General features: G+C 45.2%; 1 protein-coding gene across 2 annotated transcripts in view; it reads right to left on the bottom strand.

The window, feature by feature from the left end:
- phip (PHIP subunit of CUL4-Ring ligase complex) overlaps window positions 1–17,137 on the bottom strand; it is a 34,908-nt gene that overhangs the window by 8,171 nt on the left and 9,600 nt on the right. The window contains exons 11-30 of one of the 2 annotated variants that reach the window (XM_075459394.1): window positions 16,845–16,945; window positions 16,391–16,431; window positions 15,842–15,940; window positions 13,906–14,062; window positions 13,489–13,623; window positions 10,223–10,351; window positions 9,909–10,134; window positions 9,235–9,381; window positions 6,692–6,878; window positions 6,460–6,562; window positions 6,181–6,318; window positions 5,190–5,287; window positions 4,883–5,087; window positions 4,647–4,757; window positions 4,348–4,455; window positions 3,009–3,133; window positions 2,701–2,783; window positions 2,417–2,528; window positions 797–858; window positions 560–715 (exon numbers count right to left, since the gene is read on the bottom strand). In XM_075459394.1, coding sequence (XP_075315509.1) covers window positions 560–715; window positions 797–858; window positions 2,417–2,528; window positions 2,701–2,783; window positions 3,009–3,133; window positions 4,348–4,455; window positions 4,647–4,757; window positions 4,883–5,087; window positions 5,190–5,287; window positions 6,181–6,318; window positions 6,460–6,562; window positions 6,692–6,878; window positions 9,235–9,381; window positions 9,909–10,134; window positions 10,223–10,351; window positions 13,489–13,623; window positions 13,906–14,062; window positions 15,842–15,940; window positions 16,391–16,431; window positions 16,845–16,945 — 2,523 coding nt within the window. The remainder of the gene's footprint in view (window positions 1–559; window positions 716–796; window positions 859–2,416; window positions 2,529–2,700; window positions 2,784–3,008; window positions 3,134–4,347; window positions 4,456–4,646; window positions 4,758–4,882; window positions 5,088–5,189; window positions 5,288–6,180; window positions 6,319–6,459; window positions 6,563–6,691; window positions 6,879–9,234; window positions 9,382–9,908; window positions 10,135–10,222; window positions 10,352–13,488; window positions 13,624–13,905; window positions 14,063–15,841; window positions 15,941–16,390; window positions 16,432–16,844; window positions 16,946–17,137) is intronic. The other variant, XM_075459395.1, reaches the window with a different exon arrangement.

Genomic DNA, 17,137 nt, shown 5'->3' with positions numbered 1-17,137 from the left:
TTTATTTGTTCATTCTTCCCTTTATTTATTACCTGCTGTAAAGCACTTTGGTACATTGTAATGATTGTTTGTAAAGGGCTGTATAAATAAAATACATTTACATCCAAATTTAGGTGCTCGGAAGGAGCCAAAAAAAAGAAAAAGAAAGAGAGTTCATGTTAATCCTGCTCTGTGAGCTACCTGCAGCTTGAAGCTTTTCCATAAAAGGGAAAAGATTTAGAGGGATTAAATGAGCCGGACGTGTGCGTTTTATTCCCAAACCTCCACTAGGAGGAGCCCTAAGACCAGCTTTCTTTCACTGCAAGGTTTGCAGTCATGCAAAGTCTGTGCCTACAATGACATTACGTCACTTAATGGGAAACTAGTAGTAGCTCAATCTTTAGTTCAGTGCTTTAACGAGCTTATTTCTTTAATAAGCATCGGCGCTCATGCTGATGAGCTCGCTGTGGTGACTCATGTTATCTTTACGAGAACTCCACCTCAGTGGCTCAACTTCACATCCCCGCTTACGCACCGTTAATGGGAAAATGATATTCAAAGGGGCTTGATGACGTCATACCGAGTGTGCAGAGCTGGTCGATGGCTTTGATGATGCGCTCGCACTCCTCTGCGCGGATGCGGCAGCCCCATTCTCCGTCCAGAGGGACGTACAGCAGGTCCTTCTGCTCCTCCTCCGTCAGCGGGACGCTCAGGCCCAACTCGTCGGGGAACGTGGCTGCAGCGAGTAGAGGAGAGCAGTCTTTGAAAGGGAGGAAGAGCGGCGTGCATGTGCATGTGGTGCATTTCAGATGCCTACCGTCATCGGGGATGGGCTCCATGTCCCAAGGACTCATCTTCTCCGTGTCTCCGTTATCCCAGCTGGATGGAAAACAAGGCTGACATGAATCCTCTGCATCGTCAAAGTTGATCATTTCTTTTGCATTCTGCTGCCGTGCTGTATAGCGAGCGTCTCACTGCTTATCAGGCTTTTTCAAATAATCCGTGAACGTGAAGCATTCTCTTTTTTTAAGTTTGAAAAAAATAAAAAACGCTTCAAATGTCACTCACAGCGAAAGTCCAGCTATTAGAAATAAAGGGCAGTGTTGGTTGGCGATGGCCGTCACCCAGGATAAATCTGTTAGTTTCCTTGAATAGTTCAAGTCTTTTCTGTGGTTAACGAGAGGAGATGCCAGCACCATGATGACAAGAAGCTTGTGTGTGTTTCCTTGAAATGTATCCAGAAAGAGTGGATGTAAAACCCTTCAATTTAAACTGTCTGCAGTTTCTGTTTCAGTTAGTCTGGAGCGGAAATGTCAGATCGCCGTATCATTAAATTAAACAAGCAGCACATAGAGTGGATACTGATTTCAGGTTTTCACACTTTTTCTACCTACCAGGCATCGTCTACTACAGTGATTATTGGGGGGGGGGATATAGAAAATGCAAATCGATCAATAAACAATCATCAATCAACCTGACATGCATGTACCAGAGAGCTCCCACGCATTCATGGGGAGGAGATGCAAACAAAAATAGTCACCGGTAGGGAAATTCAAACCAGAACAAATGAAGTCCAAAAGTCAAATGAAAAGAAACGGATCCCTATGTTGACTTTTGACAGTTTGAATCGAACATATTTGTCAACACGCATCCATTTTTGCATTTCAGGCCTACAACACGTGCCAAAAAAAAAAAGTCGATGCGGAGGAAACTGAGCTAGTAATGAGGTAAGAGCAGAATAAAGACGTGAAATAAACACTGTGCACCAGACCAATGACGAAAAGGGACCGTCCTGATCGTTCTGAGCGACAACGCCAAAAGCCAAAAGGCCAAAATCCAGGCTCTGCTTTGGGGTTGCGTCTGTGCTCTCATTTGCACTTCTATGAAGGCCGCGTTAAGGCTGAAAGGTTCAAACGTGTGATTATTAACGAATGAAATCGCGTCGATGCGAATCAATGTGGTTCAAACAGTATTAATCAGCTGTTTGTTTTTTTTCCCCCCCTTTCTCCTCATTTTCCACACCGCGCCGATTTCTTTCCGATTTGTACGATGAGATAAAACGGACTTTCTGCTGCTGATCGGAACATTTTTAACGTTTCCGTGTCCCTCTCTCAGATCTGAGACCTCACACCTTTGCTTTCCTCTCCAGCGTCAGTCCGATTCAGTCGGTTATTGTCCGCGTCCTTCCTCCAAGGCATTTTCTTTGCCTCTATATATAAAACACACCGTGCTTCTTGTCATTTCTGCCTCTTCTACCTGCGCTCAGGTGGCCATGAGGGTCATTCAGAGCTTTCAATGGTTACAACTCAGCAAACACTTGGCTTGTTGCAACTCTCCTTGTTAGTGCAAATACAAGAGAATTATCGTGTTAAAAAAATAAAAAAAATAGGGATCGTGGGAGCAACTGTAAGAAACTAAATCCAAGCTGTGTTCATACCAGACATTGTAGCACTGGAACAAGCTGTCAGAATACTGGAGCTGGAAGGGCTCCTGGCTCTCAATGGTCCCAAACCACCAGGCATCATCAATCACAGACCGAAACCTGTCACCTATGCACACACCGTAGAAATATTTAGATCTTTACTCAAAATGGGGGGAGAAAAAAAGTTAGGGACTTAGACTTTATGTATGTGATACATGCAATATTTTATGTTCGTTTACAGTCATTTGCATGTTTTCTTAAAAAAAAAAGTCACACTGCGAAAGTAAAAATGACCTGACCTATGCTCCACTGCCTCTTCCTGGCGTTGTCAAACTGCTGCCGCAACACCAGGAAGTCGATTACATCAGGCATGTCGTGGTACCTGCACGAAGACACAATCAAAAAAAAAAAGCAACCTATCAGGCACAACATTTCTCATACTGTAGAGTTGTGCCCACACCACATCCTCAGGAGAGAGGCGATATAACACACACACAAACACAGAAAAGTCACTGTCATTTATTCCTAAAAAGCTGAGAAGTTGTTGCCACAGTGTGCATTTCTGTCCATCTACAACATTTCTTGTTGCATGCAGACAGACGCTTACTTCATAGAGAAGGATCCCCCGGTCAGTTTGCCGGTGTCGGGGTCCAGAAAGGCGAGCTTCAGGCAGCAGAGCGTGGGCAAGCCAACCTCGTACTTTATGCCAACTATCTTCATCAACTCCTGCTCCTAAATGCCACAAAAGTACAGAAGACGAAGTTGCATTTGAACACAGCACACTTCCTCTGAAGGCTCATCATTCACGTGACGTACGATCCATTTCTTCTAAACAGAGCTCAATGACTGGGTATAAATACATCAGAGGGGCAGAGGGATCAGCCCTCTACAAACTCGAAAAATAATGTTTTGAGACATCTGATCATCTTCTCTACATTCTCTTGTGAACAAAACATCAGTTAATAAGATTTATAAACCATCGCATTGTCTTTTGGAATTTGGGTATCTTATTATTCTAAAAGGGAAGCGCCTAGACGAGTGGGTTTTTAGTTGTTGTGTGCCAATTCACAAAGTGATTAAGAAGTCGTCGTCCGTCCGTCCCCCCCAAATGAAATGAGCAATGTCTTCATGCTGCATTTCTACAACCAGCGAAATTAGAAGTACAGCATGCCTTCTATACATTATAGTCATTATAGTTATATGGCTATTCTGCCCTCTTACATGGAATAAAATTCAACATATGCATAGTTATAGTGAAACCCTATGAGAGGTTCCTCTCCGGTGTAAAGATGGGGGTGACGCGTACTCAGTGGACATGTTTATTTTAGGGGAGAGACATTTTTAGGACGGGAAAAAAAATAAAAAAATAATTAAGCTTCACTTCAAAGTGAAACGAGAGCAGCGCCCGCAATGAAGGAGACATTATGGTCAGAGGTTTCCAGGAAGAAGAACAGCTCCGTTGTATTTTTTTTTTATAGCAGTGGAACAACAGTGAGTGATTGCACACTTGTCAGCTGCAGCTGTACACAAATTCCTAGAAACTGCAACAACACCCCCCCCCCCCCCCCCCTCTCTCTCTCTCTCATTCCTTGTGGGCTTGCCTTTTAAGTCATTATTGTGGAAAGTCAGCAGTCTTACCAGAGAAATGGGAGAAAAATATGACATCCCAAAATGTTAGATTTCGTTACAAGTTGTTCAATCTCGAATCGGCTGACGCTCGCTGCACATTTCACTCAGAGGCTGTTCTTTATCGTCTTCTCCTGCTAAGCGGTCACAACTGTCCAAATGTAGTTTCTTTATGTGAACCCTGCCCTGACTTCTGTCGAGGCTCCTTCCTCAGCGCCCCGCAAATAAAGAGGTGGTATAAATCTCCACACACGGGGCATCTGAAGAGCGGCGTCCCTCTTCGGGGAGATTCCATCCATCTGTGTCAAACTGTTTCTTACCCGCAGCTCCATCTTGTGCCAGGGCTGTTTCTTAGCATTGATGCTGAAAATCTTTTTTTGCCTGGCCATCTCCACATAAGCTTCGTGACCCTGCCGGAAGTAGTAAACCTGCACACAGACATGCAACAGATCATTTGTGGCTTTCGCGCTGCGCTTCGACCACAAGGCTGCTCAGAAATATACAAACGCGTTTGTCACGTGCATCAAACGAATTAAAAGCCTCGTTTGGGACTTTCAGACCTTTTAGCCGTTTGAAATGTGTGCCCGGGTTCCGGAAAGGACATGTGGTGCACGTGTACCTCATCTCCCATCTGCGGTATGTACGGACATCTCCGAGGGACCGTGTCTGTGATCCAGGCGGCGGGAAGCCACTCCTCCAGAGTTAGCCCTTGCTCCTGAAACTCGGCCCTCTGAAAGATGAACGTCAGGATGAAATTATCTGAACTTTGGGCAATCACTCGTGATGAGTCACAGATGGAAACTGAATCAGAAAATCACTTTGCAAAAGCTGAATCCCTTATTGCTAATAACAAACCTTTTTCTCCTTTGGCTTCTTCTTCTTTGGTAAAGCACCGTCTTTGTCTGCTTTGTCCTTCTTCTTCTCCTTCTTCCCCTCTCTCTTCTTCTCTCCGTCCTCCTCAGAGCCGCTGCTTTTTTTTTTCACTTTCACGCTCTTCTTGGGCGGTTCGAGGTTGATCCCCGCATCTGCTGTCCAGTCAGAATAGTCGCTGGAGTAGTCGCTGCGACGGACCAAAGGGGGAAAAAATGACGCCGATTCAGAGTACCTGCCTGCAATGTGTTTTGGTTTGATCAAATTCAAAGATACGCTGTATGCTTCTTACCTCGAACTACTGTGGTCATCTGGCCAGGGCTCCTTTTGTTCCTCTTCCTTCTCTTCCTCTGAAGAGTGTCCGTTGATCTGCCGTACCTCCACTTCGACCTGAAAACACAACATTAAAAGGAATGGATGACTGCCACGTCGAAAAAATAAATAAATAAAAATCTATCTTAAAGTTTTGGCGGGCGTTTTTGTGGTTCTATCATGAGCAAAATTAGCCATCAGTGCTATTGCTGAAAAATCTTTGCTTTGAATCTGCAGAGCGCCACTGAATAGGCACCAACCGATCCAGACTGCCTGCGAGGTGGGGCTTTACATCTACTTTGCATGCTCTGAGAGGAACAACAGGAAATGAAACAAAAAACTAGCAAGCCGAGGAGAAGTTGGTACAGACTAGATGAAGAGTGAGGAGCTGTGGCCCTCGGTGAGCAGTGTGAGGAAGAGAGAAGCTAGCGTCGAGCTAGAGAGCTAACGAGGTGAAACTCTGGAGCACACAGCAGATGCAGGGCCAAGCAAGAAGCCGCAGCCCTCCGCAAGCCGCCAGGAAGTTCTTTTCTAGTGGAAGCTGCTAGGCTGGGAGCAGAGGGCTTGAGGAGCCTGAAAAGAGGGATAGCTCGTGGAGCAAGCGGCAAGTGAGCTTTCCGGCGGCTTCTCAGCTGGCCTAACTTCTGCTGTGTGCCACTAACACTGGAAACTGGGCAACCTCTGGGAGCAGCAGACTAGCTAGCAGCTCTGAGTTAGCTCGGCTCCTGGGCCGAGCAGCACTTGAATTACTAAAAGAATAGGAAATGAATACATCACCATTGTGCATGTCACTGACACATTGGACATATAAACGTATGGCTGAATTACACGAGTATCACAGTTTAAGTTTAAGACTTTTTTGAGGATTTATAACCGCCAGAGTGGGACTTTAAAAATGCATTACAGCTACGTTACATTTCAAAGAGAAAACTCTAAACATGAAACTGAATTGGAAGCGATGCGGTAATCACCTCTGAGGTGCTATCATCGTCGTCGGCAGCCTCGGCGCTCTGACGGCTCGTCTCCTCCATGGCAGCTCGGGTCTGATAGCCGTGATTCCCCAGGCTCCTCCTCCCCTCGTCCGCCGCACTCTCTGATGTCGGATGCACCTGCAAAGGCACGGAACGTTGGGCTGGGTGTCACAAATGCCACAGCATTTAACAGATCCAAGGTAAAAAAAAAAAAAAAAAAAAAAAAAAAAAAAGGTTAGGATGAACAACAACTTCTGTGAAGTGTTGTATTTAACGCACCCTGCTCTCTTTGGGTAGAGAGTGGATTGTACGTCTCCTCCTTTCTGACTGATAAATATTGATTTCCTCTTCCCCTTTAGCCTCACGCCAGTTCACCTGTCTCCTGCACACATGCACGGATCGTAATATGAATTAAGCAATCCCTTCCAAAGACTGTGAAGTCATCTCTGTGCTCAATAGTCTGATGTTGTGCATACTGCAAGCATCTGTGGTTGGAGGGCAGAGGGGTTACCTGACGGAGGCGTCCTCCAGCTCGGGCACCAGCACCCTGCGGCTCCAGGCCACCAGGTCTCCCTCTGTTGCCATCTGGCTGCGAGGGGCGTTGCTGTGCATCTGGCGGACACCCTCAATCTGCCCGCTACGCCGGAGACCAACGTTGGGCGGGGAGTGTACCTCTGTGGGCGAACCCACCGATCCTGCTGGAGAGAGACGCGCCGTAAAGGGAAAGACTTTTCTACAATCTCCTTACAAGCAACATTAAAGCGGCACGCCTGTTTCAAGGGACACCGCTGCAGCCACTCTCTTAACTGGTTTATATGCAAATACTCAAGTAAGAAAAAAAAACAGCGAGGACAATAACAAATGCTGAGAAACACATTTCTAAAGCCAAAAGTTTTCAGTTCGCTTGTTCTTTTTGCCCAAACCGCAGCTCGGAACCCAAAATGTAGATTTTTCCAGTTTCCAATTTTCTGAATGATCGATTAATCAGACAGAGGGTAAAACTAGAGGGGATAAAATGATTTGATTAAGTAGGGAGTAAGGTTTTTGAATTAATGACAAAAAAAAAAAAAAAAACTTAATGGAAACCCCAACCCATCGCCCTCTCTTTCCCTTTGATTGTCGGACCTTCTCCGTGTTCGTATGGAGCAGCGCAGCACACGACTTTGATCTTCGGCATTCATCTCTTATTGGATTAACACTCTGCACCCACCATCTGATAGAGGGCAATCATTACACGTAGATATCCAACACAAGTGTCGTAGTGTTACGGGGAAAGTGGATTTGCAGACCCCATACTTAGAGGGGCTTTTATGAGACTAAGGGGCAGATTCACGACTGCTTTGACAGCGGCGCAAACTCTGTTTTGACGTCGGAAGAACGAGCGTTGATGTTTGGCCGAGGCACGGCGGCAGGTTAGGGCTGGAGGATCTGATCCATTTATGTGGCTTTGTTGCGTATGTATTTATGTTTTCCTTTCAGGGCACAAGAATTCAAGGACGTTATTCAAATGAATTGGTCCGACAGATTTACTCCGCTGATTGGCGTCATTATTCACAGTGGCATAAAAGCACGTCTTAAATTTTGTGCCCGACACGGCTGCGTTTGTAACCACGCGGAGGATACGCAGGTGTTCCTGTTCCAGCAGTAGCAGGAGGAGAGAGTGTGTGTGTGTGTGTGCGTGTGGGAAGGAATTCATCAAGAATCCCAGAGGAAGGGACCACCGAGCCCCGTTATTCTGAGCGCAGGGAATCTAACACACCCGGAATCTCTGACTTGAAGAAGTCATGCTGCCATCTAAACTTTCTGCAGCTGTCCATGTTTTATTCATTTCTTTATGTCAGCTGAGTAGGTCATCTCGTACAGGACTGTACGGCCTTGTGTTGCACCAACAAACAAGCTGCACAGCTCTGCCTGCATTCGTCTCCACGGTCGACTTCATCGGTCATTACTGAAATGAGCTGGTTGTGACTGTTAGATCGGGACGTTCGCAGGCTCTCATCTGCAGAACCGAGCACTCCCGTCGACGTCGCTCCTGATTTGCAATGCTAATTTGCTAGGGATTGTAAATCCGGGCCCGAGTGACTTATAAAAAGAAAAAAGGCTGAGCACAGCGGGAAAAAAAACAAAACAAACCATAAAACTAAACCAAACTAACTAAAGCAGGATACAAAAAGGCACACTTTCTGACATAACATTTCAAAAGAGCTGAAACGCAAGCTTCCCCAAACGTGAGGCGTCCCGTTGGGGTTCTGATACCGACAGAAACGACCCGCACGCAAAAAGAAACGACACTGATCAGTTTCACCCGCAGTGTGAAAGCGCTGTGTGGACATGATGACCACAATCCACCCCAAAAAAAACATTTTTAAGCCTTTCTTGGATTAAAAAACAAACAAACAAAAAAAAAAAAAAAAACAGAAAAAAATCATTTGTTTTGTCCTTGTTTAGTGACTCATGTACATGTACGAGCAGGAGCTTTACAGCCCACTCTCAAAGAGGCCCATCCCCCCTCCTCTCCGGGAGTTAGTGGTAGTTTCTGGACTGATTATGAATACACTGTAGCACCCAGAGCACTGAGGGTACACCTGCTACCACTGACAATGTCAATGGGTCTAATCGGCTTGGTCTTGGTGTTAAAAAAAACCTGCTACTTTTGGTGCTGATTTAGCACGCTCTTTAAGTCTGGCCTTGTAAAATTGTTAAGTTTTATACCGACTGTACAGAAGTTATAACTGTTTGTCTGTCTGATAACCACCCTGTACCCAGACTAAGCTTTAAGCTGCACACATCCCTAAAAAAACTCTCCCCGTAAAAATAAGCAATAATCAGTTACTTTTACTGTCGCTATAATAAATATGGAAGTACAAATGTCATCGTATCAGGATTGAAATAATACCTGCAAGCATAATTCACCTTCAGTTTAAACCTGCATTAATAAACCAATGGCACAATGTACAGAAGTCAGCCTTAGCCACGGGCAGATGTAACTAATCAAAACTAATCTGAACAGCACGTGAACCTCGGCGATGGCTTGGTGTCACGCGGAGCTCCTACCTCTGCTGGACCTGTTTGCTGCAGCTGCAGAAGCGGAGGCGTCGTTGGTTCCCCGCCTTTGGTCCTGTTCCTGCTGCAGCCTCTGAATCATGGTGTCCAGAGGACTGGAACCATCCACCGCCTGCTCACTCACCACCTGGTTCAAGCCTGAACACACCGCAGAGAGAGTTAACAAAAAAAAATAAATAAAATTAAAAAAAAATAAAGGGTTTTTCCCAAAACAAAGTGGGAAACGGTTGAGAGAGAGCGTGAAAAGTCCTACTTCTTTGCTACCACCTTCCCTCTTTTAAAAAAGTCACCACTGTGCTCCACTGATGCATTTCCTAAACTTCTGATTATTTCTGTTTATAGCTCTACCAAAATATGAAAACGGCTTTATTAATCCTTAATTTTAATAGCCAATGCTCGTATGGGTTCAACAAAAGCCCCTCATTAGGCACATGAGAGCAGGAATCATGTTGTTATGAGGCCGTGAGAGCAGAATGATCAGTTTTTGATTAGCTGACAGATGGGCTCTGATGAAACAGAAAATGATGGCGAACACCTGCAGGCAGAAGGTCTGATCTGAAGAGTGCAAGCAGACGCGGGGGGGGGCTGACTTCTCGACCCTGTTTTTTGTGCCCTGAGGCCACGAAGAAGACGTGCACACTGAGGTCTGATCTCAGCCTCTGTACCTGAGGAAGTGACCCCCATCTGAGGAATCAGCTGCTCGTCCCTGCACCCCTCCCTGCCTGGCACCAGCCGCTGGTATCTCAGTGGGTGAGGGTTCCCGTCCACGTCCACCAGGAAGGGCGGGGGCATCAGGTGTGGCGCCTGCTGCGTCTGCTCATCCAGCACGTAATTGTTGGCATCTCGAATAAGTGGCCGGTAGTCGGTATGGAAGAACATCTGGTCGGCGATCTGGAGCAGGCAGAGATTGTTGTTGTTAGCACTCAGTTACATTATCTTACTGATAAAGATCATGATAGAGATGGACCTGAATGCATACCTTGTCATACTTGCTGCTGGAGCCAAAGCCAAAGATGAGCAGGTGACCGTGGGAGTCGGTGGCTGCAAAGTGCTGCCCATCGGGACTACATTTACAGTCAAACAATGCTCCGTGCCCCTGGCCCTCAATCTATCCACAAAAAGGGAGAGGGAGACAAAAAAAAATAAAAAAATAAATTTACACCAGATAAAACTGCTGAGAACTGTAGCTGATGCATTGTATGACAATTAGATGTGCAGCTAGAAGAATGGGCGCTTCGGAAAACGTGCCATTTTGTCCATTTTTCTTAGTCATCTATCAGATCTTTTAAGTGTCCCAACAAGTCATGATAATGAGCGAGGTTGCACGATATGAGCCAGAACACGAGCCTTCTTCGTCTTAAAGCATCCCTCAATTCTTTATATACTGTGAGAAAAAGAGTGGAAAAAGGTGGAGCTTCTTCGTTGAACGCGTGCAAATATGAATGGAAATAGGGTATTTAAGGGGGGAAAAATGAGTTTGTACAACTTGAAAGTCTAAAAAGTCAAAAATATTTGGTATGAGTGGCTTTCTTCTTCAAAACAGCCTGAACCCTCTTGGAGAAGCTTTAAAGTCATTTCTTTAAGCAGTCTTCAGGAATAGTTCTCCAGGCTTCTTGAAGGACATCCCAAAGCTCTTCTTTGGATGTTGGCTGCCTTTTGTTCCGTTCTTAGTCAAGATAATCCCGCACTGCTTCAATAATGTTGATGCCCGGGCTCTGGGGAGGATTCATCCCTCCATAAGATCTGTTGTCACTGATTTTCAGGACCGTTGGAGACCGTTTCTGATGGGGCCTCAGTGAACAGCGGATGGGTCAAATGAAGGTCCAGAAGCATCTCTCAGGTCCTGCATCGGGTCTTTGCTGGGATTTTTCCCATTTCTCAAAGACACCACTTTCAGATACTGTTCATCTGCTACAGACCGTTTTTTCAGGCCTGCCACTTCTTCTTCTTTCGCCCCACACTTGTTTAGTTTCCTCCATTATCATAAGGGCACACTGGAGCAATTGATGCAGCTTTACAACAGGCTGCTAGCAACAAAGCGCATAAAAATAAAATTTAACAGTGGCTCTTTGCCAAGTCGCCCGTTATGTGCGGACAAAACACTGGTTTATCCATTCGGTCAGATGTCCAACATCCCTTTACAAATATAAAGGAAGGAGGGGTGGCTTAAGACTTTTCCACTGCACCGCATCATAATTTTTTACAGTCCTTTTCCTGCATAAACAAGCCTAAATGTCTGCTGTGAAAAACTAAAGCCCAACAGGTCTGCACCTGCAGAAATGGAAGCTTCGTAAGCAGAAATGTGAAAAGGACACCAACTGTCTTGAGTTTTCGGTTTGATTCGAGAGGGGGGGGGGGGGGGTTCCTTTGCTCGCACAGTAGCTCCATTCTATCAAATGTTTTGCCTCTCTGTCCTTTGCTCACGGAAAAGTAACATGAAAGCTAATGAAAAGTAAGTGAAGCTAAAACATTGTGGGGGGGGGGGTCATTTACACAATGTTCGGCTTCACTTTAGTGAAACAGGAGGAAGTGGCGATGCTTTGTCTACTTCCATCCAGTCTCGGTGGGTTTTTGTGCGAAAGCCGCTCGAGCCACTTGCAGAGCTCGACTCCATCAAAGTGACGCCAGGTCATAAAGAAAAAGAAAATGTTTTCTCATTGCAAATGAAAAGTTATATTGACAGTCAAAGCATTCATCCTCCCTCAGATTTATACACTCCGGCGTTTACTGCTCTAATCTAACTTGCTCTGGTATGTCCAGCGGCTTATGCAGGCTGATGTTAGCCAGCATGGCTCACAGCCAGGCGGTTTAGAAACAGCCAAGTCACACGGACAAAAGTTCCGCTCCTGCTCGGAGCATGGCATAATAATGTTAGCAACAGTTAGATGACTCATGCTGGGTAAGTAAGGTCCTCTCCACGTGTGGGTTCTCTCTTTTCTTAACCATTCACCATTATCCTGTGCATGTGTTTCCTCTCCCAAAAAGACCAGGAGAAACTCATCCATGCATTCATCTCCAGTAGACTCCATTACTGTAATGCTCTTTTAACTGGACTTCCCAAAAAGAGCATTAAACATCTGCAGCTCATCCAGAACGCTGCTGCTAGAGTTTTAACCCGGACTAAGAGATCTGAACACATCACACCAGTTTTAAAATCTTTACACTGGCTTCCAGTCAGTCACAGAATAGATTTTAAAAGCCTGCTGATGGTTTACAAATCCCAGAACGGTTTAGGCCCAAAATACATCTGTGATATGTTCAGAGAATATAAAGCCAGCAGAGCTCTTAGATCCAAGGACTCAGGTCAGCTGGTCCAGTCCAGAGTCCAGACTAAACATGGAGAAGCAGCATTTAGCTGTTATGCTGCAAACAAGTGGAACAAACTGCCAGTGGAGATTAAACTTTCACCAAATGTAGACATTTTTAAATCCAGGTTAAAGACATTTCTTTTCTCATGTGTCTATGCATGAAATCTGCACGATATCTTTTATTTATCTGGACTGTTGCTTGTTTTTAAATTCATTTAAATTATTTTATTTGTTTCTCTTTATATTCTGTTATGTATTTTTAATGCTTCTTCCACTCCCCGCTGCAATGCTTTTATTTTATGTAAAGCACTTTGAATTGTTTTGTACATGAAATGTGCTATACAAATAAATTTGAATTGATTTGATAAAGAAGAACTGCTACTTAGCTAAACTCCCAGAATCTCCCGGTAAGTTTCAGAGTAAAATCTGGGCCTTTCCACGGGCTCACACACACGGTGTTGTTAAACAACACCGTGATTTGGCTAAATAACCAGCTCACTTAGTGACTCATGCTCCCGAGACTGTGATTAACGCTGCCCTTGGTTACCATGGAGACAAAGGCAGGGAATACAACAGGGATTAACACACTAGATTAATATCTACAACGGCACATGCAGTGAAGTCTTATCATTTCACCATATGTGGGGCTCGTGCGCACATCCTTATGACAACGAGTCAGTGACGGAGAAATTTGAGAATACAGAGAGAGAGAGTGAAACCTAGGAGGGGGAGGGGGAGGGGGAGCGGTAGTGGGTGAGAGGGGAAGAATGTCTGACAAATTATAATTCTCTAAGTGGACATGACATCTGTCTTACATGAAAGGGTTGCAAATATCGGCATCGGGGCGGCCGTCACTTTAGTGTGGATGAAACAAAAAAAGAAAAAGAGAGAACACACGAGGACACGATACACAGAGGTGACGGACAAGACCCCTCACCATGTTGAAGTAGGAGCGGATCTTGACTCCCCGGGCCAGGTCCCACACAATGCAATTCCCATCATGCCCCGCTGAGAAAAGGATTCTCGGATCGAAAGGATGCGGCTCCAGGACGAACACCTCATCCTCGTGACCCTGTCAACGGACAACGGGGGCGTCGAAAATAAGACCATACAGCTAAAGCAGTAGTTTCACAGGCATGTGGTCAAAAAGCGTCCCAAACATTGGACCGACCGAAATTTTGTCCTGATTGTTGCAGAAGACAGCAGGGCCAATCATATCAGGAACGTAAACATCTGTACCAACAGCCTGGACTCAAATTGCTGGACCAATCAGCAGTGCTTTAAGACTTTAGAGAGTAAAGCATGAGCCAACACAACTTAAACTTCTGTGACCCCTTAATACGTCATTACGTACCATCAGGACGTGGAGCAAGTTTCCGGTGATGGAGTTCCACACCTTCAGCGTCAGATTATTGGCCGCAGTGATCACTGTGCCGTCGTGGCGATCCCACGCTACCATGGTAACCTTCAGCTTAGTGACCTTGTCTTCGAGTGGAGGAGGGTTGTACTTCCTGGGGCGCAGATGAAGACGTTATTTAGACCTGCTGCGGGCATTTCGGTTCATTTTCTGCACAAAACCTTTACAACTTTGCAAAATGGCAAAAAGTTGCACATCTGTCGGCACAGGAGAGAACGTCCATTCTTATCTATTGGACTTATTCCGTTTCCACCAGCCCTTTTGTTTTTACACCAGTTAATGAGGAGCCAGACTAATCTGACGGATTTCAGAGGATCCATTTCAACTGCAGCAACCTTCCAGAAACGCCAGATTTTTGGAGGGCTGTTTCCTCAGCCTCATCCATTTCCATCACACTATAATCAAGAGCCAAGTAAAGCTCAGAGAGGGAGGGGGGGCTCAGACAAATTTTTTATTGGTCGAGTGCTCCCACCTTCATATTTCTGCCTGAGTCAACTAAAGTTTCATTTCCCCCATAGCCCGTGAAATCTATTATAAACCTGGGACACTTGTTGCCGTTTGTAAACACAGCGTTCATACTCATTATGAAACTTCCTCAATTCACGCTCCCGTGTCTGTTCAGCACGGTAAACTCGACACAAAGAGAGCCATTGTCTCTCCACATTTGGGCTGACTTGATTTGCCATACGCCGCAACTACCGAAACGCACCGGCGGCAAGAAGATGGCCTTCTACTGGGTGTCCTCCCCCTGAACAAACAAGCAACTCTCAAACGCACAGCTGAGATCACATCCGACTGACAGCTGGAAAAAGTAGCATCTATGCCTGCGAATGAGGACGTAACTCTCCAGTGAGGAAGGGGGGGGCGACAGCCAGCACGGTTTCATGTGCAGTTGAGTCGAGATACAGTTGACACATTCCTCACACATAAACACGTCATGGGAATCGAATCTCTATCCGCGAGCCAAGTGAGTCCATTTGAGCCTATACATGCAGAATGATTGGACTAATACCACCCAGATGATGCGGCTTGGGTTCCAGTTTTTGAGAGCTTTCAGGGGGACAATTCAATTCAATTCAAAAATACTTTATTTATCCCAGAGGGAAATTAAATGTTGATGTAACTCAATTAAATCAAGGAGTTAAATCAAACACGTTTACGTGTATTTTTAAAGTCCAATTTGGGTGGGAGTGGCTGAGATTCTCTGGCTACGCCGAACAACCAGTCCGAATGATCTCTCTCACTGTCAGACCTTAAGTCAATTCAACACGTTAAATCGGCTCGAAAAAAATAAATAAAGAGGCCACAAGGGCCTGTAGACCTCAGTGGAAAAAACAGATGACCCAGTGCTGAAAGATTCTTTTAGCTCCTCGAATAAAGCCTCCGGGCCTTTAATAGCCCATCTTTATACAAAACTATCAGTTTCGTCAACGCAATAATCTGGTCATTTCTCTTAATATCTGAAGAGTTACATCTGGGCTTGAAAACTCAAGCTTTTATAAAAGAAAAAAAAAGAAATCAATACAGGAGTAGAGTTGTGCTTTTTAGATCATTTCTCTGAGGCTTGTTGGGTTCATTCAGGCAGTAAAGACATAAACAGCCTGTAAGTATCATCTTTATTCACCCACCGTCTGATGCCATAGTAAATCTATACTGTGCCTAGAAGCAGTTAATCAGTCACAGTGACACAAAGTGTTCTTTTTGCCCTTCTTTTTAAGTGTCACTATTTTCTGAATAAGCGCGGATGTTAAGTTGCAAACTTTTTTTTTTTTTGGTCAAGAGTTTCAACTGAAATCATGGACCCAAAGATCTCACACACACACACACACACACACACACACACACACACACACACACACACAGAGACACATACCCAGGCAATTTGGTCTGCATATCCAGCAGAAGGCTCCTCCAACCCTGAGGCTGCAGTTGCCAGATCCGAGCCGTACCATCCCTGCTGCCGCTCACGAACCTACAAACACACACGCAAAGATTTATGACACACAAGATTCATGCCACTGAAAACATACACTTAGCTTTAGCTCATCTTTCTTCATCGGCATGCATTAATTAGTGCCTGTGTATCCCTGTGCGTTCGCCTCCAACTCCCCTGCTTTGTGCACAGACATTCTGTCTTTCTCGCTGCTTGGATTGTCAGAACTCGGGGGAATTACAGCCGAGCTTGGTTTTCCAGCTAACCCTATCGAAGCTTGGCACGAGCGCGTTTACGTGTGCGCTACAGCACTTTTCAGACGTCAAGTGAAGGCTCCGTTTTTTCTGCTGACACAATCTAGTCACTTTACAGCGCCCCGAGGTTCCATTAAAACAGGCAGTGGAACAGTGGTGCACGGAGAAAAATCAACTGCACTCACTTTGTTGCTCTCTCCCAAACACACACACAAGCCAACCTGTGCCAACTCACCTGTCACTGCAATGTGAAAATTGGATGCTGTCAACTTTGTCCTGTAGGGGAAAAAAAAAAAAAAAGGAAGAAAAATCAACACCAGCCTGTTTCCTCTGCCTGTTCAGTCATGACAATACAACATAATTACTGTTCCTCACCTAAAAGCAAATGCTTTCAGCTCAAGATCCACCTCACAGTTTTTTTCTTTTTAAAAAAAGAGCTTTTAAAATAGCTTTTGCAGTTATCACGGGGAGAGGACTGCAACTCTCTCCATGACAACCAACTTTAACGCGAAAAATATTCAAATTTAAAAAAAAGCCCGCCGCGGTGTGAACATGGACGACAGGATGTGTGTTTGCAACAGTTTTAAAACATGCAAATGCTTTTTCTAGCCGCTTTGTGTCGACTCAAAGGCACAGCTGCAGGAATAAAAGATAAATAAGTGAATAAAGAAGCCGCCGCGTCGACTCACAGTGTGGGACTCCAGTTCAGAGATCTTTTCCGGTTGACCTGACCCGAAGTAGTACACCCTGATGATGTGGTCAGTGCTGCCCGTGGCGAGGAACATACCACCTGGACACGCATGGGAAGAATGACAGGAATGCTTGCAAACAGTACTATTTATCAAGATAAATCATTTCCACACACTGTAGAGTTTAATTTCTTCTTTGCATGCTTGCGACACAACAAAATCTGGTTCCTTATATTGTGCTGGTGTGCAAATGCTCAGCTGGTTCTCCTCTGGTGGTGAAAATGAGGCTCGTT

The sequence above is a fragment of the Odontesthes bonariensis genome, chromosome 24 (genome assembly GCF_027942865.1).
Source record: "Odontesthes bonariensis isolate fOdoBon6 chromosome 24, fOdoBon6.hap1, whole genome shotgun sequence".
Taxonomy (NCBI): domain Eukaryota; kingdom Metazoa; phylum Chordata; class Actinopteri; order Atheriniformes; family Atherinopsidae; genus Odontesthes; species Odontesthes bonariensis.
Note: the sequence above shows the minus strand (reverse complement) of the source record. Positions and strands in the feature narration are given on the sequence as shown.